Here is a 21,547-nt window from a genome sequence, read left to right as displayed (position 1 = left end):
TTTCCCTTTTCTACTTGAGTAGAGAGTTGGTAATTCTATTCAGAGAAAAACCAAACTGCTAAAAGATCTAAGTTTATAGCTTCCAGATTATTACCGGAATTTTGACATTGAGTAAAAAAGGTTTATAAATTTAAGAGGAAATTCTTCAGTAATGAAAAAGTGGTCAGAAAACTTTTGCCTAATAGTTCCCAGAGAGAGTGTGACATGTGTACATTTGACCACAGAAGTCGTTATTTGGCAGCTGGAAGTGCTATTTGGAGAAAAATGAAGGCACACAAGTTGTAAGTAGCCTCTCTGCATAAGGAGCTACGTCTGTATAGAGTAGAGGTACAAGCTATTCAATGTAATCATTCGTGTATATATTTACTCAGTGAAAGATTGTGAATGTGAGTTAAAGATTACTGAAAGTGTTGAAGTAAGAGAGAGTTTTTTGTTAAACCAAAATTTTCGCAAGACTTGCAAAGCATATGGTTAAAGACCTACCATTTGAGATCTTTAACTAATTAATTACATTCCATTTTGACCATATATTTCAAAGTTTTAACTATACTAAAATAATATACATATATAAAAACTATATATATATATAAAGCCATATATTGTATATACACATATACATATACAATATGTAGTTTCATTAGATAAATGATGCATTTTTCTTCTTTTAAAAATTTTGCTTGTGTGCTTGCCAGAGAGAGACAGAGAAACAGAAAGAGAGGGAAAGGGAGAAAGCACTCCCCAGTAGGGCACGGTCATGCCACAATCCCTTCTCCTCTATTGCTCTATCCTGTCAGGATTTGGGGCATGGCATCCACACACACACCTGGTGTGGTTTTCAACCAGGAGGGCCAAGATTCAAACTGCTTGGTCAGCCATGTTGCACCCTACTTCCTTAACTGGTATATCACAGGGCCTGCTCAGTTTTTTAAAATTGAGAGTTTTTAGTTATAAAAAAGAAAAACTTACTTATTGCAGATGAGTTGGAAAACACAGAAGAGCAGGGGAAAAGATTCTGACAATTCCAGTACTGCAAAACAAGCACATATGTGATTTTTAAAAAAGAATTACTTATTCTATTTAATTTTATTTATTTACTTATTTTTTTTAATTTGACGAGAGAGAGAGAGAGAAAGCCACCAGATCCAGGACTCAAACAGTAGTTGGCCATGTGGGAGTCCAGTGCCCCAACCACCATCACGCCGCAACATCCACCATATGTGATTTTTTTGTATGTTTTTCTCCTATATAGCCTAGCTCAAGGGTTGGCAGTGTTCAGCCTGTGGGCCAAATCCACCTGTCAACTGTTTGCTTTTTTTCTAATGTCCTGTGACATTTAACATTTTAAATAGTTAGGGGAAAAGACAAAGGAAGAATAGTATTTTTTTTCTTGAAAAGATCAACTTTTAATCAGAATCATGAAGAAAGGAAAGAGAAGGCACATGCTCTAGTCTCAAGCACAAAAAAGGTGATGTTACTATAGATTTTGCAAAAATTAAAAAAAATAACTAAGGGACTATTGTAACACTTTTATGCCAATAAATATATAATTTAGAGGAAATGGATAAATTCTTTGAAATATACTTTTTTAAATATTAATTTTATTTAATTTATTTGTTCATTATTATTTAATTTCACCAGAGAGAGAGACATAGAGACAGAAAGAGAAGAAGTGAGAAAGTAAGTCACCAGGTCCAGGACTTGAACCAAGATCAGCCATATGGGAATCCAGCACCCTAACCACCATGCCACTTGCTGGCCCTGAAATATACTGTTGAAAATAAACTTAGGTACATTAAAATTTTGAAACACTTATGTCAGCAGAGACTGATTTATGGATTGGGCAGCTGCAAACCAGCAGCAGTTTGTGCTCCACTAAGAGAGCTTAAAAGGAAAAGAAAAAAAAAATTTAGCTTGTATAGAGAATTTTTAAAATTTATTTACATTTAATCACATGTAGCTTTATAGTGTACAACGGTTCTTTTTTCCAACAGAAATACCATGCATATCAGTTAAGATGAAGACATGACTATATACATTATCATCAACAAATGGCTTCTTTTTTTGGGGGGGGGGAGAGGTTTTTGCTAGATGGCATATGTGCTTGCCAGGAAGACAGAGAGAGACAAAGAGACAGAAAGTGAGAAATCACCCCCCCCGGGGGATGGCCATGCCACAATCCCTTCTCTTCCATTCTCCTCTCAGTATCTTGGGCATGCGTGCACACGTACCCAGTGAGTTTAAGCCACCAGGTCCAGGACTTGAACTGCGGTCGACTACATGGGAGTCCAGCGACGTAGCCATTATGCTATCTGCTGGTCCCTTTTATTTTTGGAGAGAGCTTATTATTTTTTGCCAGTTAAACGTAATTTTACTTTTTTTTTCTTCCTCTTTCCCCTCCCTATCTTCCATATTAAACTTTTTCTCACATTTTACTGATTCATAAAAGCCCTTAAACTAAAAATATGAACAAAGCTAAAATCCAGTGATAAGTGCACCGTAATTTTCTTCTGAAACATTTTTTTCTCTCTCCATTCCCTCTTTCACTAAAGAGAGCTATAATCTAATTTATTTGCCAAAAAAAAAATAATGATAGTCTAAATTTGGTCTGTTATTGGCACAAAGCCCCATAAGAATTCAATTTCTGATGCAAGTCAACAGATACTATTGTATTATTGAGCTTATGCAAATAACCATTCTGCCACGAAATAAGAATACTCACAAGAGGTCAGGAAGGGAGAAAATTTATGTTTCAATTTAAAAAAAATATTAACAGATTGCTGACCCTATCAACAACTCAAAACAAAAATCTCTAAATCTTTAAATTTGGAAAACAAAGCATAGAAGAAAATCAGTAATGTTTTAGTCAAAAGTCATAGAATTCTATTTCACCAGTTCAGTCTCATGTAATCTCTCTTTTGATGAATTCGCAGTGTTACTATGGTCTGATCTTTCCATTTAAATCCTGGAATTTAACATTCAACTTTATTATTGACATTTCTAAACTTGTCTCTACCATTAAGTTGGACATTTTCTTGGTCATTATTTGTTCTCTTATCTTTGTCTGTCTTTATAGTTTTCCTGGTATAGCACTCCCTTCAGAACTTCTTGAAGAGTTGGTCTGTTGGTAAATTCTTTCAGGTTTTGTTTATCTGAGAATATTTTTGTCTTTTCTTCCCATATAAAGAATAATCTTGCCAGATATAGTTTTCTTGGTTGAAATTGTTTTCCACTTAACACTTTGAATATGTTACCCCATTCTTTCCTGATTGCGTTGTTTCTGATGAGAGGTCCGATGTTAGTCTGACAAGATATTCTTTGAAAGTAACTTGACGTTTTTCTCTTGCCAATTTTAGTATCTTGTCTCTGTCTGTGGTTTTGGTCAATCTGGCTATAATGTGTCTTGGAGAAGATCTTCTTGGGTTGATTCTATGTGAGGTCCTTTGTATTTCTTGGGTCTGGATATTTGAATGCCTCTCTAGGTTTGGAAAGTTTTCTTCCAGGATTTCATGGAATAGATATCAATACCCTTAATAGTTTCTTCGCCTTCTGGGATACTGATTATCCGGCTATTTGGGTGTCTAATGGTATCTAGTATTCCTTGTATATTATTCTCATTTTGGGGGGTTATTTTCTCAGTCTTTTGGTGAAATTTTCTAGGTGAGAGGCTCTGTCTTCTACATCTGAGATTCACTTTTTTTCATGATCTAATATGCTTTTAATACTTTCAAAGGAGGTTTTGATTTCTTGTTTTACAGCCTTCATCGCTAACAGTTCCATTTAATTGTTTTCTATGGTGTGTATTTCCTTTTTCAGATTGTGCAAGAACTTCCTCACCTCCTGGGACTCATTGTTTCTTTTCTCCTGCATCTTCTGGAGTTTTTTTTTCTCTCTTCTCTTGTTTCTCCATTAGCTTTGTCCCTACGAATATTCTACATTCTTTATCTGACATTTCCATGAGTTTCATTATACTATCTGTGGATGATGAAGGGCTGTTCTTTTTCTTTAGGAAGAGATACTTTCTTGGTTTATCATATTTCTTGTGCCTCTGCAATGGTTTCTGGTCATCTGATGGATTATATGTTTCTTCATACTTTCTTGGAGTTAATTCCAAGCATTAAAGGTGTGAGGAAGGAGATGACCAGTTATATCTCTGCAGTTCTATTTCCCTGATGCTCAACAAGCAACCTGCACTTTTGTTGATGGAACTGGATATTACTAATTTATTTCAATTTCTTTTATACATTCAATCACATATGTCACTTAGCTTGTGAAGTGAATAGTCCAAAATGTATACATTTCTCACCAATCCAGTTGGGAATACTATACACATCATCCTCAAATGATAATAACCCATCTCTTTGTCCCACAAATGCCCCACTCCTCCATTTCTCTTCCGAATGTGCCTCCTCAGTTCCTTCTACTTCACTCACCCTCTCCCACTCTGTATCTGGTATTTATAACCATTTTCTATGTTTCTGTATCCTCTTGTCATTCAGTTTTGGCTATAGAGTGCAGACATTTGGTGTGTATATATATAAAGTGGAGACATACAGTGTCTCTCCTTCATAGCCTGGCTTGCTTCATTCAGCAATAAATCTTCCATATTCATCCACTTTCTGTCAAAAGTCAGGGTCTTTTTTTTTCATGGCTGAGTAGTATTTCATAGAGTATATGTGCTACACTTTTTCAATCCATTTATCTGTTCATGGGCATTTGGGTTGGTTCCATGTCTTAGCAATTGTGAATAATACTGCAATAAATATCGATGTGCAAGTACTTTTCCAACTAAAGATTCTCCTGTCTTTTGGGTAGATGCCAAAAAGTGGGATTGCTGGATCATAAGGTAGTTCTATTTGTAGATCTTTGAGGAATCTCCATAGTGTTCTCCATAGTGGCTGGACCAATTTACATTCCCACCTGCAATGTAAGAGAGTTCTTTCACCACACCCCCGCCAGCACTTATCATTTTTTTTTTAATCTTACTCATTCTAACAGGGGTTAGATGGTATCTCATTGTGGTTTTGATCTGGATCTCCCTTATAATGAGGGATGTTGAGCATTTTTTCATAGGTTATTTGTATATCATTTTGGTTATTTGTATATCTTCCTTAGAGAGTGTTTTTTCTAGCTCTTTTCCCCATCTTTTAATAGGGTTGATCATCATTTTTTGAGACAGTTGCTTGAGTTCCCTGTGTATTCTGGTTATCAGCCCTTTATCTGGCACATAGTTTATAAAAACATTCTTCCATTCTGAGGGCTGTCAATTCACACTGATTATTATGTTCTTGGCAGTGCAGAAACTTTTTAAATCTGATGTAATCCCACTTGTCTATTTTTGGGATTATTGACTGTGCTTTGGGGTCTTATTTAAGAAGTCTTTGATTATTCCAATGTCTCTCAGAGTTTCCCCAGTGTTTTCCAGCAATAATTTTATAGTTTGAGGCCATAGGTTTAGATCTTTGATCCACTTTGAGTTGATTTTTGTCAATGGTGAGAGGTAGGGGTTTAAATTCATCTTTCTGCAAGTGGATATCCAGTTTTCCCAGCACTAGTTACTGAAGAAGTTTTCCATTTCTCACTGGATTAACTGGTACCCTTTGTCAAAAAGCAGTTGGCTGTATGTTTGGGAGTTTATTTCTGGGGTTTCTATTCTGTTCCATTGGTCTACCTGTCTGTTTCTGTGCCAATACCATGCTGTTTTGATTATCACAGCTTTGTAGTATATTTTTGGGTCAGGGAGTGAGATACTGCCCACTCCACTCTTCTTGTGCAGGATTGCTTTGGCAATATGAGGTCTTTTATGATTCCAGACAAAATGTATGATTGTCTTTTCTAGATCTGGGAAGAATGTCTCTGGCACTTTAATGGGGATTGTATTAAATATGTAGACTAATTTGGGTAGAATTGCCATTTTGATTATATTAATTCTTCCAATCCAGGAACATGGGATATTCTTCCACTTTTTTGTATCATTTTCAGTTTCTTTTTTTAGCTTCTCATAGTTTTCCTTGTGGAGGTCCTTAACTTCTTTGGTTAGATTTATTCCTAGGTATCTTATAATTTTTGTGGCTATGGTAAATGGAATTACTTTTTTCAGTTCTATCTCAGTCTGCCTGCTGTTCATATATAGGAATGCTATAGATTTCTGTATGTTGACTTTGTATCCTGCAACTTTACTGCATCCATTTATTACTTCTAAGAATTTTTTCATGGATACCATTGGGTCTTTTATGTATACAATCATGTCATCTGCAAATAGAGATAATTTCACCTCTTCTTTTCCTATTTGAATGCCTTTTATTTTATTCTCTTTTCCGACTGCATTGGTGAGGACTTCTCATACTGTATTAAAGAGGAGTGGAGAAAGTGGGCACCCTTGTCTTGTACCAGTTTTTAGTGGAAAAGTTTTCAGCTTTTCCCCACTTAGGATGATGTTACCTATGGGTTTTTTTTTATAGATAGCTTTTATTGTGTTCAGAAATGACCCTTCTATGCCTATTTTGCTGAAAGTCTTGATCATGAATGGATGTTGTGTCTTATCAAATGCTTTTTCTGCATCAATTGATATGATCATATGGCTTTTAGCTTTCTTTCTGTTAATATTATGTATTAAATTTGTGGTTTTACCTATGTTGAACCATCCTTGCATCCCTGGAATAAAGCCTACCTGGTCGTGGTGTATAATCTTTTGTATATGTTGTTGGATACAATTTTCTAGTATCTCATTGACAATTTTTGCATCTATATCCATCATAGATATTGATCTATAGTTATCCTTAAAACAGACCTCCCAGTTTCTAATGAATAGGTGCATCCGGGCTGAGCTGCAGGGTTTCAATGGAAAATTCAGAAGTGTGTGGGAGGAGTTGAACCATACTCTCTCTGCAACTTCGTATTTCTCCCTGCTGCTCACTTTGCAGTCTCTCTTCTCTGGTTTTTAGTCATTTCGTGGTATATTCATATTTGGCTAACTTGTTGGAGGTTTTTGCAATTTATGTAAGCTTGTATGCTTCACTTTACTGTGAGATATTTCTATGCCAATTTCTCCTCTACTACTGTATTTTGCAATGTAGTATCCACAGAAAGAGATTAGAATTCAGATTTATGAACATCAGTTTCTCCCTTTCTGTAGCAGTTCAGTGGGGGCTGAGGACTTCTATGACCCTAAATGTACCCAGATGTTTTGCTACTGTGCATCTAGACCTGTCTGAATACTCAGTGTGTGGAAGCTGAGAAGCAAGGTGAGAAAGTCAGGTAAAGTAAAGGAAACAAAGGGAAAAAGACAAAAAAAAAAAAAAGACAAAAAAGAAAAAAGGAGAAAAATGAAAATGAGCAGGGCCAGGCCCACCTGAGATGCACATGGATTCTGAAATTAGCAAGATGAAGCAGAGATCAGAGAAAAGAGACAGTACTTACAGATTTAAAAACAATATATATCTATATATCTATATATCTATATCTATATCTATCTATATATATATATATAGTGAGAGACAGAGACAGAGACAGAGACCACCCTACCTTGTTTTCCCTAGGTGTTGGGCAGGAAGGAGAGCTTTGGAGCAGAGGCTTTTCAGTTAAAGGAACAAAGCTGGGCCTACCTTAGATGCACACGGATTCTTGCTTAGCTAAGTGTTGGGCAGGAAGGAGTGTTTTGGAGCAGAGGCTTTTCAGTTAAAGGAGCAGGGCTGGGCCCACCTCAGATGCACATGGGTTCTCAGATGCACACGGATTCTCACTTTGCTAGGTATTGGGCAGGAAGCAAGAATAGTATTTTATAACATGAAATAGTATTTTATAACATGAAATCAAATTTCAGTATTCATAAATAAGCTTTTATTGGAACATAATCATGCTAATTTATTTATGTATTGTCTGTGGCTACTTCTATACCACAACAGAAGAGTTTAGTAGTTATAACAGGAAACATATAGAACATAAAACATAAAATATTTATTATATAGCTCTTTATAGAAAAGATTGCTGACCCTTGATCAGACCTAAGCATTTGTTCATGTTACCCCAAATTTCATAACCACAAAATTTATTGCTACATAATATCCCATCAAGTGGTTGTACCTTACTTAACTATAGTTCTGTAGTTGAGTATTGGATTATTTCCAATTTTAATATGTTGTTATTAACCTAAGGAACCTTATTACAAATGGAATTATTGGCATTAAACATTTAAGAAAGCTGCTCAATTATAGGCCAAATGGTTCTATCAGTTTATACAGTTACTAGCAGTTTATGAATATGTGTTTCATAATGCTTTTACCAACATTTATTATCATAATTTTTAAAATTAAATTTTCTCTGGCAATAAATATTTGATTTTATTCTCTGTTTTTGATTACTAGTGGGAATTATCATTTTTTCCATTTATTTGTTAATCAGCTGAATTTTTATTTTTATGAACTGTCAGTTTATAACCTTTCCTCTTGATTCAAATAATCTTACAGATGAAAAATCATGGGATGAAAATTTTAAACTTTGAAGCTTTTTTTCTCAACCCACATATCAATATAGTTCCCTTTTTCTAAAGGTAGTTTCTAATTATTTCTTTTTTTCAGGAAAAAAAATAGGGAAATTTATGCATGTATGTGTGTTTATGCTTATTTTAAAATATAGATACATTTGTATACATTACTATATTATATATATATATATATACACACACACACACACACATATATATATATAACACATGTATATACACACACACCTAATATGTAGTTATATGTTCATAAATACGTATATACATTTATATATACATACACACTCCTCTGAACCTTCTTTTAAGGAACCTTATTACAAATGGAATTATTGGCATTAAACATTTAAGAAAGCTGCTCAATTATAGGCCAAATGGTTCTATCAGTTTATACAGTTACTAGCAGTTTATGAATATGTGTTTCATAATGCTTTTACCAACATTTATTATCATAATTTTTAAAATTAAATTTTCTCTGGCAATAAATATTTGATTTTATTCTCTGTTTTTGATTACTAGTGGGAATTATCATTTTTTCCATTTATTTGTTAATCAGCTGAATTTTTATTTTTATGAACTGTCAGTTTATAACCTTTCCTCTTGATTCAAATAATCTTACAGATGAAAAATCATGGGATGAAAATTTTAAACTTTGAAGCTTTTTTTCTCAACCCACATATCAATATAGTTCCCTTTTTCTAAAGGTAGTTTCTAATTATTTCTTTTTTTCAGGAAAAAAAATAGGGAAATTTATGCATGTATGTGTGTTTATGCTTATTTTAAAATATAGATACATTTGTATACATTACTATATTATATATATATATATACACACACACACACACACATATATATATATAACACATGTATATACACACACACCTAATATGTAGTTATATGTTCATAAATACGTATATACATTTATATATACATACACACTCCTCTGAACCTTCTTTTTTCACTTGAATGTATTTCTGTATCAGCATTCACATATTTTCCTCACGTTTTTTGAATGGTTGAATTAAATTGTTGTGTAATATTTCACTTAAATAGACCTGTGTTGATGGATACTTTAGTTTCATTTAAGAAATATTTTTCCATTTAAAAATGCTTTGATGAGCACATCTATGTGGTCATATTAGTAAACTTTTGTGAGTGTAACAATAGCCATAAAAGCAATACTTAGCAGTGGATCAATGGGTCAAAGGGTAGGTACATGTAAAATTTTGTCTTCCAGAAAGGTTGTACCAGCTTACATCCCTGCCTAAATGGCATGAGTTTGCATCTTCCCCTCTTCCCAACAGTTGCTATCGTCAGATATCTAAATTTTTGCCTATCTGACAGGTGAAAACTAATCTTTCATTGGTATGTTTTACAGTACATTTGTTTAATTATGAAGTTTTACACTTTTTCATGTCTGTTGTTTATTGTACTCCCTCCCCAAACCAAACAGCCAATTTGTACTTCAGGCAGAGGCTGCCAGTGGTTTCTTGATACCTGTCTTCTTTTTTTCTGGTTCCCTTGAAGCTAAATTAGTCATGTGATCTAAGTGGTAGCCAGTGGGATATAAGCAAAAGTGTTTGATTTTAGGAAGTGTCTTTAATCAGAAACAGCAGCTCCCTTCTTACGGCCTGAATGCAGACATAACAACTGGAACTTGAGTAGCAATTTTGACCATGAGATAGAATGATGTACTGAACCAGGGAGCCCAACACAAAGGCAACCTAGAGTCCAGATAGCTTCACATGGCCCCCTATAAGAGAGAAATAAACTTCTGTCTGATTTAAGCCAATGGCATTTGGGTTTTCTGAATTCAGTCTTAAAAATATACTACCTATGGTCTGTTTTTGAATTACGTTCTTCTTTCAATTGGTTTGGATGAACCGTTTATTAATTTAGAATTTTAGGCCAGCTCACAGCATAGTGGTTAAGGTAGCTGGATCCCACATGGCCGACTACGTGGTTCATGTCCTGGGCCCGGCATCTTGAGAAACACACTGTATATATGTTTGCACATGCCTGAAATCCTGAAAGAAGGGAAAGATGAATGAGAAGGAATTGCAAAGTGACCATGTCCTATGGGAGAGGGTGGTGCCTTCTCACTTTCCTTCTTCTCTGTCTCTGTCTCTGTCTGGTGCTATCATGTGCCCTCTGGCAAAATTCAAAGGAAAAAAAAGGCATCCATATGGCTGTCATGTGTGTTGTGTATATTCTACCATTTTATGATTCCAGTTTTTCAGTGACTTTTTTCTATATAATTTACTTAAGTTTTTATTTATTCAATTTTTTTACCTTTTAATATGTTTGAGTCTATGAATACATTTACATTTCAAATTAGTTCAGAGTTTTGGGGGCATATGTTTCTTTTTTTAAAAAAATATTTTATTTAACTTTATTTATTTGTTCATTTATTTTAATTTGATCAGAGAGGGACAGAGAAAGAGAGAGAAAGAGAAAAGGAAAGTGAGAAAGCAAGTTGCCAGGTCCAGGACTCAAAGCATGGTCAGCCACTGAGAGACCAGTGCCCCAACAACAAAGCCACTGGCCAGCTACTGGGGAATATGTTTCTAAGACACAGGGGCAAAATACCTCCTTTACATTGTCTGACCATTTCTGACACTCAGGAATGTCAGAAATGGGGGTGCAGGGCTGTGAAAGAAACTAAGAAAAGAAAGAATAGAACACATCTGGAAAAATTATTTTACTCTTTTTTTTTCAACCTCGACCACATTAGGAAATCTAAACATCTGAGAGAAGAAAATGGGAATTTTTACCTTGTCAGGAATAAGACATTTTTAAAGTAATTTAAAATTAAAGTTTAAATGTTCTAGTATAACTTATAACTTTAGTGCTGATTTTTACCACTGACTATAACAAGATATAAACCCCTCTGGTGAAACGACTAGAATGTTCATGTTGTGATATGCCATGAAATCTGTTTATTTACTCCAGTACCATGAGTATTCAAATTATAAACTGTAATAAAATATGTTATCAAAAGTATGAACATTTTTGGGACCAGCAGTTGGCATAATGGCTATGTCACTGGACTCCCATATAGTCAACTGTGGTTTGAGTCCCTGACTTGGTGGCTTGAACTCACACCAGGCACGCGTGCGTGTGTGCCCAAGATCCTGAAAGGAGAATGGAGTAGAAGGGATTGTGGCGTGGCCATCCCCCCGGGGGGTGCTTTCTTGTTTTTTTTCTCTCTCTCTCTCTCTGTCTTTCTGGCAATCGCATGTGCCCCATAGCAAAAACCTCTAAAAAATTTTTTTAGTCTTTCATACAATCTGTGTACTTTTATTTTTCATTTTCACAGAGATATGCTGGACCCTTATTTTGTTAATGACTTTAGATATAAAATAAACCTGAGACTGAGTCTCCCGTGGGTAGCATGATAAGGTAGTGGTCAAAAATTTGAGTAGGAGAATCAGGTGAGTCAGATTCATCTCCTTCTCTATCACTATCAAGATGCGCAGCCTGAGGGTGAAGGACAATTGTACCATGATCCTTCTATTGGGTCATAGGAAAAGTCATGACTTTTCATTTTTTGCATAGAAAAAAATACATCATAATTTCCCCATGAACCCAGTAATTAGGACATGATCTGTTTATGTGTAAAGTAACCAAATAGCAATAGAAGACCAAAACAGTGAAGTAATAATATGAGTGGTTTTTTCATTCCGTCATTTCATCAATTAAGAACCTTATTTGGTGCAAGATTTCTTCTGAAACCTAGAATTATAAACTCACAATTCCATTACTCTAGGTGCTCATCATGTTACAGGGGAAATACAGTGTATATTAATAAATAAACAATAAAATCATGCTCATGAAGGAAGGTAAAAGTATGATTGGATGTTGTAGTTACTAGTAGTTGGGGAAGGGTGGGAAGAAGTCCTGGAAAGGGCTTACCAAAGAGTTGAACCTTGACCAGAATTTGAAAGGCAAAGAATTTACCCAGCAAAGGGCAGAAAGTAAACAGACAGGAGGCTTATGTGAACTATTGAACGTCATATTTAAGGACTGACCAGTTTCATGTAACTCACAAGTTCCATGTACAGTACCTGTGAAGAAATGGTAGATGAGACTGGATAGGGAAGCAAAAAGTTGGTGAGCCAGGCTGCAAAGAGCTGCAAAGTCACATGGAAAAAGGGTATGGCTTTAGGGGATCCTCAAGAATAAAAACCACTGGGGCCAGTAGGTGGCTGGAGGTTAAGGTGTTGGATCCCACATGGTGGACTGTTCAGGACATGTCCCGGACCAAGTGGCTTGGAGATCACGCCAGGCATGTGTGCCTGCATGCCCACGATCCAAGAGGAAAATGGAAGAGAAGGGATTGTGAAGTGGCCATTCTCCCTGAGGGGGTGACTTCATATCTTCCCTCTCTATGTCTCTTTCGCTGGCAAACAGATGCACCCTATAGCAAAACTTAAAAATTAAAAAATTAGAATTATTAATACAACCAATCTTCCATATTAGCCAAGTAGTCAAGGCTGACTTTGAACCAGATAGATTGATTCAAGAGCCAAAATTCCTGAACCAATGCTAAAGGTCGGCTTGAGGACAAAATTTTTTGTTAGTATCTTCTACCTCTTTTCTGATTCATTTCTACCTCTATGATTGTTCCCCTTTCTTAATTTGTAGGTACACAGGACTCTTAGGTTCTTTCCTATCTAGAGAGTCCCTTACAATGCTCCCCTGACTCACATCCCTCCCACCCCCACCCCATGCGTTAATGTAAGTGAGATAAAGAACCAAACTAGTCTGCACTAAGGTTTAATGATATACAGAGAGAAGAATGCATGAAATTCTAGTATTCCTACAGATTTGGAATTGGTAACTAAAAGTTTGAACTGGTAACTTCAAGGAATAAATGTTCGATGGTATATCTGTGACATATGTCAATGTATTGGGTCTTTGGGAAAGTCATGGCATATTTTTCAGAGCAAAAATGCATCATGACTTTCCAACGACCCAATACATGTCAAGTATATACATTGTAAGGTGAGTGTGTGTGTATCTATCTGTATGTGTATCTTACAGGTATACTATACATTGCAGTAAACTGCAGTGTCCTACCAATATGGCAAAACTGGACAGTGGACAGATAGAATCGATTTACCTTACTTGAAGTATTTAGAAGGAAGAAAATGTTGTGATACTGATTATTGAGACGCTAATGGCAAGAACACATCAAAACTGAAGTATAGGGACCAGCAGTTAGTGTAATGGCTATGTCGCTGGACTCCCATGCAGTCGACCGCAGTTTGTGTCCCGGACCCGGTGGCTTAAAACTCATGCCGGGCACGTGTGCGTGCATGCCCAAGATCCCAAGAGGAAAATGGAGGAGGAGGGATTGCGGCGTGGCCATCCCAGGGTGATTTCTCACTTTCTGTCTCTATGTCTCTCTCTGTCTGTCTGGCGAGCGCACGCACCCTATAGCAAAAACCTCTCTTTTCCATAAAGAAAAAACCCCCAAAAAAAAAAAAAAAAAAAAAACTGAAGTAACTGAAATATAAATGGCAAAGAAGCCTCACTGCAAAGCCCTCTCGCAGGTGCTGTGGTTTCTTCATCAGTTTATGTGGAGCTGTGCTCTCTGCTTAAAACCAGCCAATAATTTAAAGGGCTTAAAACATCATCATGGAGAGGGAAGTAATTTGAAAAGTATACTACAGAATTTAATTGAATGAAGCCATATCATCCAAAATGTGGCTAATCTTGTTATATTTGGCTTTTTTGAAAGAACCCTGGCACTATGTATTCTTTCTCTTTAAAAGAAAAAAAAGATGGAAAAAAAAGTTTTGATACTTATATTTCATAATGTTAATAAAAAGGCCTCTTCTTTCAAAAAAAAAAAAAAAAAAGAAAAGAAAAAGGCCTATCAGGAACCAGCAGATGGTGTAATGGTTACATTGCTGAACTTCCATGTAGTTAATCACAGTTTGAGTCCTAGACCCAGCAGCGTAAAACTCATGCCAGACGGGAACCGGCAGGTAGCGTAATGGCTATGTTGCTGGACTCCCACGTAATTGACCGCGGTTCGCATCCCGGACCCGGTGGCTTAAAACTCATGCCGAGCGTGTGTGCGTGCGTGCCCAAAATCCCTAGAGGAGAATGGAGGAGAAGGGATTGTGGCGTGACCATCCCCCCTGGGAGGTGATTTCTCGCTTTCTGTCTCTATGTCTCTCTCTGTCTGTCTGGCAAGCACATGCGCCCTATAGCAAAAATCTCTTTCAAAAAAAACACAAACAAACTCATGCCAGGTGTGTGTGCGTGTATGCCTGAGATCCCAAGAGGAGAATGGAGGAGGGATTGTGGCATGCCCTTTCCCACAGGGAGGTGATTTCTTACTTTCTGTCTCTCTGTCTCTCTCTGATCTCTCTGGCTAGCACATGTGCCCTATAGCAAAAATCTCTCTCTCTTAAAAAAAAAATAAAAAGGCCTATCTGTTGATATATCCTCTAAAAGTCTTCAGTATTATATTTGGGAAATGCTAATTTCTAGGTTAATGTCACCACAAAAGTTAGGTATTAATATATATCATACACCATCACACATGGAATTATGGTGGACCGTAGAGCAGCAGAGCTAGAAAAAGTCCAGCCCCTCATTTTATAGACAAAGGAAGTTAGATTTGGATGGACCACCTCACTTGGCCAAAATGACCTGGTTAGATTGTGGTAAGACTGGCATGAGTCTGCTGCTCTCCAATCCAGTATTCTTCTCACCACAGAATATGCCTAGCAGGATCCCCATGCAATACTACTAATGCTTAAATCACGTTTTCTCTCACTTTTTATAATACTAAACGGTAGAAGACTTAGCTTGATCATAAATGCTACACAGGAGACAAATGGCTTAGTGTCATTGTTTTAGAAGTCTTGCTTGGCTAAAAGGCATTGATTTATAGATAATTTATTGAATGATTATTTTATTATCAGACTAATGCTTTATTTATTTATTTTGTTTAGAAAACATTCTTGGAAAATTAAAATATCGAGGCCTTGAAAAATGGCTATTGGATGAGTTCAATTACTATATTTCATAAGATTTTTAAAATGCAGAAATTTAGTAGACACATTTTGTATTGTGAATATGTATTTAACTGATGAACTATAACAGTTCAAATGGAATCATTTACAGCTTATTGAGTAAATAAAAGTGCTTCCATAAAGATTCACATGACACCTAGCTTTTATTTCGGGTAACTAATTTCCTTTTGAAAAATTGCCTAAATTTAGATTTACATAAAGACTACCAGAACACCTCAGCAGTTTAAAAGTAGTTTAAATGACCATGGACTTTACAGATTTAAAATGTAAAATCAGGTGATGAATATTAACTTTCAGTGGTGTCTGACAAAAAGTTATTTAACTGTTTTTTACCCTATGTTGTATTAAAAAAAAGTATTGAGATGCATTTCTGGATATAATTTGTAAACAAATATAATTTATATTTATCTGCTATTTTAATATCATATTGTCAAATCAAAATTTCATCTGAATTGTAGCTGGCTTATTTTTAATCTGTTAAGAGACTTAAAATCAGTTTTTATCCCATTTCATAAAAAAAATTTTTTTTCTACCTCAGCAGTGATCACTGAGCAAAAACAGTCTTTTTTTATTATTTAATATGAAAACAAGTCTGTTTGCTTGTGAAGGGTATGTGTTTTGGGGAGTGTAAGTCTTGAAGGAATTCTCACTCTTGTTTTCATCTCTTGAGGTTTTTAAGTTATTTTCTTTGCTTAAAACTTAAGGTCAGAAAATAGTGTGCAAAAAGTGAGACCAATTTGAAATACTGGGAAAATACTCAACACCCTATTTCAAGGTTATTTAGTCAGAAAATGTTATATTAGATTAAAGAGTACTTTCAGACAACATAGTGGGAAATAGACATATTTTAAAAAATAAGAAAAGGCAAAAGAGGAGCCCCTTTGTGGAGTGCTGAGATCCATAGAATATTAAAGAGAAATGAGCAGTTAGTGGAAACCTTCCCTAAAGGACTGTCTTCTTAATTTTGTAATATGTAGGTTGATAGACTCACAAGAACAAAAAAGGGAGACTTCAAGTGCAGCATATAGGTGTGAGTAAATTATGCATATCTCTAATATTGACAAAACAGGAGTGGTTGGTCAGTTTGGCGTAGTTACATTTCTCTAGTCTGAAACATCAAGAAGAAAATACCCTCAGAGGATATCTGACCTTCTGTGGTCTGAGTCTGCACACTCCTCTCTTTTCATACATGGTTTTCGCAGACCAGAACTTAAAGTATAAAGATATAAACTCTTGAAGGCTTGCCTGACCATATGTATTTTTATCATAATAAAGAATTCTATTGCTATAACTAAGTTTTATTAAAAGGAAAAAAATCAAGCCCTACCATCTGCTTTTCCAGCGTTCCCCTTCCTTATCCTTAGGTCTGACAGAAGGAGAAGTTAGAAGATGACACTCTAGAGTTTATAGCAGCAAAATCAATCAGGTAATGATGCTGCCAATTCAGACATGCAACCAGAGGGGGAAAAATCAGAAAAGGTGCTTCTACTAGCAGTAGAAGTGTGACTCTGTACCGCAGCCGGATACAGTGAGGTACCTCTGTTTGGGTTCTGAATTAACACAGTGAGGCCCAGTATTAAGCTTCCGCAAATGAAGCCTCATCAATACTGCTAATCAGAATCAGTATATAACTTCGGAAATTCTTACCCTTCCATGGCATAAAATGGAATAAAATAAAACCCGCTCCTTCGTAGACGATGCAAGTGGCCATTTTAAGTGTTTTTTTTTTTTTTTTTTAACTTGCAGCATAAAAAGAGATGATTTCCGTCAGCTATAGGCTTGCAGTGGAGTATCAAGAAATCAAAAGAACAGAGATCAAAGAAAATTGCTGAACTAGGTGTTAGATGCAGACATTGATTTTTCTCTAGTTGTGGTTTTAAAAAAAATCTACAAAAATAGTAACACATACAACAGTTGAATTTCTAATACTTTTCTAAAGTGAGTGATAGCTTCCCTCTTGTTTTTAGATATATAAACAACTTTGTATAACATGACATAATAAAGCCAGCCACTGTACTTTACATTATTTTATTATCCAAATTGTAAGAGAATCTACCAAAAAAGGTGTTTTCTTTTAACTCTGCAACATAGAATATGGTTTTTAATGGAGATACTTATGACTAGTTTTATTATCTCAGCAACATTGATTTGCTGGGAATTTTGAAAATATTGGCATGTAATTTATCTCTGTTTTCCTATTTTTAAATATCATAAAATAATATTTACCTGTTTTACTGCTAAGATGTTATTCATGGTAAATATTAATTACTAATTACTGGTGTAATATTAATTAATTGTAATGTTAATTACTAATTATCAAGTATTTAGGGCTTAAATATACAGTTTTTATTGAAATGTTAATTCTGTTTTTGGTGACTTGGTGTGTATATGGCATTTCTTAAGATGATTTCCAGTAGTTTCTGGATACTAGCAATATGTTAGAATCCATGACAAATTTCTGTTACAATCCTTATTATGATACATAATTTCCAAATGTTTATAATAGGAAGAGTCTATCAAAACAGAGTGGTTACATCACTGGATTCCCATGAAGTCGATCTCAGTTCAAGTTCTGGACCTGGCAATTTAAAACTCACACTAGGTGCATGTACATGCATGCCCAAAATCCCAAGAGGAGAATGGAGGAAAAGGGATTGTGGCATAGTCATTCCCTGTGGGGGGAAGAGGGATTTCTCACTTTTCGTTTCTCTGTCTCTCTGGCAGGCACACACATCCTGTAGCAAAATCTCTCTCTCAAAACAAAACAAAACAAAACAAAACAAAACAAAAACAAAGAAAAACAAGAGCAGGGACCAGCAGTTGGTATAATGACTATGTCGCTGGACTCCCAGGTAGTCGACTGCGGTTTGAGTCCTGGACCTGGTGGCTTAAACTCATGCTGGGTGCATGGGCACGTGTGCCCAAGATCCTGAGAGGAAAATGGAGGAGAAAGGATTTCAGCATGGACATCCCCCTGAGGGGTGATTTTTTGCTTTCTGTCTATCTCTCTGTCTTTCTGGTGAGCACAAAGACCTAAGAAAAAAAACAAAAAAAAAAAAAAAAAAAAAAAAAAAAACTAAAACAAAACTAGGGTGGTGTCATTATATTAAAGGTAAAAAGGTTCTTTTCACTAGAATTTTATCTCTCAGAATGTTGTTTTCTAGAAGTCACTGGGATTGATTTGTTTTTCTTCATCCTATGTTTGTCAATTAAAGAAATCAGGCTGATAGATTTAAGAAATGAAAACAATAGTTCATTTTCTAGGCTGTTTAATCTTTCATATTATATAGAATATATTATATACATGATGAAATAAATAGTGCTAGCATTGCTTTCTGTTCATTGTGAGTGGATTGAAGCAGAAGTAAAATGCCTGATTTGATATAGTAACTTTATAAAAAGTTTTATACAAAGTTTTAATGTTTAAGCAAACTCTTTTCCTGAAAAGTTATGAGTTAGAGTAAATAAAAGATCCAGTCACACCTGGGAAATAATTTACCATATATTATCACATAGGTTACTTAAATGGCAATTTCTGTCTCATTTTATATTACAGCAATATTACTCCCCACCCCTATTTATGGTTTTAGGCTCTGTTGAAGAATGTTCAACTCTTTTTTTTTTTTACAGGCAGGATCACGAGACCATTCAAATCTCTCCATTCCTTCAAGAGCTGCTATTCCTGATGACACAATTGGTGTTGGGGATTTTTTGCCATTGAAAGCTGAGCTTGATACAACTTACACTTTCTTAAAGGAGACATTTATAAATTCTTCACTCCATGTTCCAGCATCATCTCATTCCTCCCCAGTGACTATGTCTGCTAATGCCAAAAGACCAGCTCATATTGGATTATGACTTTATGAAATAAAAAAAGGGAGGACAAGTTAGCAGTACAATTAAATTCGTTTTGAAGGGGGATTTTCTTATCAGTTGAATTTTGTCTCAGCACAGTAGCAGGAGGTTTTTTAAAAAAATTGTGTGATAACTTGTGTGCAGGTATCTTGGTCTCCCTGAATAATGAAATAATCAACTTTTTTTTTCTAAGTTTAATTTATTATCACAGTTGCTCATTTTTATGTAACATATTTTTAAATGTTAAAGAATGACACATTTTGGGTAATTTCCCTCGGACTTAAAAAAATCAATAAGCCATTTTAGTCTCTATCTATCAAAGTTGTTTCATACTTGTCTATTTTAAAGCAGGACTGCAATACTTTAATAGGATTGAGAGAGCTATTTGAAATGTATGCCAATGATTCCTGTCATTTCATGGCAGCCCTGCCATGGTTCACTGAGCCCCCTCTTCTCTCTTGTCAGCTCAACTGAAGACAAGCATTTAGTTGCAAACTTTAAGCAGGTTGTGCAAAACAGAAATGATGTGACTGCTTCTCCTCCTGCACAATAATGTCACTCCTGGTCAATGTGAGAAGGTCAGGTTGCTCCTTGTGAAGCTACATGATACCACTTGCCCATTTGAACAAGTTAAGTTAACTGCTGAATCTGGTCCCTGCAGGCATTGAAAACGCATCCTTTTATCAAGTCTGCATTTGATAAGAGAGTACAGCAATTGTGCTGGGAGGATTTCTGCGGGATGTTTAGGCACTTGGTAAGGACAGTTCCCACACCAGTACAGCAGGTAATCTATCTAGTATAAGCTGAAAAACTTCAAGGTAATGGCTGTTTTGACCTTCAAAATAGACTCCTTTTTGTTTTTGTTGTTGGTAGGACCCAAGAGTGACGCCCATCTTTGATGCTGACAGAATTTAAAACAAGGCCATTGCCCTGCATTTTCTGCCTTGTAGCACACAAAAGTAAAATTGTATGTCAGGCCGAGATGTCGGGGAGCTGACAAGATGCCCCAGTGACATTTCAGCTAGAAAGAGCAAGTGTCTTGCAACCAAGTGGTCAAATATCAAATAATAGGTCAAGCAGGAAGGAACTGAGTTCTAACCACAAAGAGGTTTCTGGTAACTTACTTGACAAGCTTTTGGGCGCTTTGTGGCTTGACAAAGTGATGTTCTGTTGGGTATCGCTAGACAGACTGTTCTTTATCGCCTTCAGAAGATCAGACATTGACATTGATTAAACTCTTTAACCCTTAAAGGTTAAATCCTTGCAGTTTGCATCATGGTAAGTGAAGAACAAAAGAATATTTGTAATCTGTATTTGTTTTTGTGTTAATCATTTAACTCCCGAGAGATATTAACTTCTGATGTGAATTGTTGTTTTTGACGAAGAGTTTTGAGACACAATCTGTATTTTATATCACTTTTCATTATGGATGCCTTAGAAAATTAACAGGATGTATTATGGAATCTGTATCACCTTCAGTTTACCACCACATTTGATTCAAATGTACCTCACTTCTGAGAGAATTTTTAATTTGCCTTAGTAAACAAAATGTGTATACTAACTTTTTATGTTATTAGCCAAATTAGCTGCCAAGTGGTTTATGCCAGCTGATTTAACACAGCGCTATTACTATTGGACTATGTAAAACAATACTATTCCTTATAATACTCAACCAATATAATTAACTTTATATGAAACATTAGAAAGCTTTTCATGTGGAGTAAATTGTACCTTTAACCAAATTTTTCTGAATTCTTTCATTGGTATTCTTTTTACTGTGTCCTATGTAAACATAACCTATACGAAATTCAGTTTGCAAATTTATTGTAACAGAGTGCTATCGATTGTTTTTATGTAGATCATAGCATCATTTCTGCACATTTCAAAACACTTTCTTCTGTTGTTCTATACAGCGATAGAATATTGTCCATATAAAAGTTGATGTACAGTTTTCTAGTTCTTGTGATGTCATTTCGCTTCCCATTTGCACACGATAGAAAACCAATATTACCCTATACAACTTACATGCCTTAATTTTGCAATTTGTTAATGAGATAATTTCAAAAATAAATGTGTATATGTCTCTCCATATAATTGGATATCTGACTTTACAGATGCATTTTACAAAGTAAATTCTGAATTA

The 21,547-nt window shown here is 35.5% G+C and overlaps 1 protein-coding gene across 2 annotated transcripts in view; it reads left to right on the top strand.

Annotated features, from left to right (window-relative positions):
- Nucleotides 1-21,098, top strand: part of CCDC171 (coiled-coil domain containing 171) — a 351,100-nt gene extending 330,002 nt beyond the window's left edge. For both annotated transcript variants that reach the window (XM_006171185.3, XM_006171186.3), the window contains exon 26: nt 19,180-21,098. In XM_006171185.3, the coding sequence (XP_006171247.1) occupies nt 19,180-19,407 (228 nt within the window). In that variant the 3' untranslated portion in view covers nt 19,408-21,098. The remainder of the gene's footprint in view (nt 1-19,179) is intronic.
- Nucleotides 21,099-21,547: the final 449 nt, after the last annotated feature.

The sequence above is a fragment of the Tupaia chinensis genome, unplaced genomic scaffold, assembly GCF_000334495.1.
Source record: "Tupaia chinensis unplaced genomic scaffold, TupChi_1.0 Scaffold149424_1, whole genome shotgun sequence".
Lineage (NCBI taxonomy): Eukaryota > Metazoa > Chordata > Mammalia > Scandentia > Tupaiidae > Tupaia > Tupaia belangeri.
The sequence above is the reverse complement of the archived record's forward strand: the minus strand, read 5'-3'. Positions and strand labels throughout refer to the sequence as shown.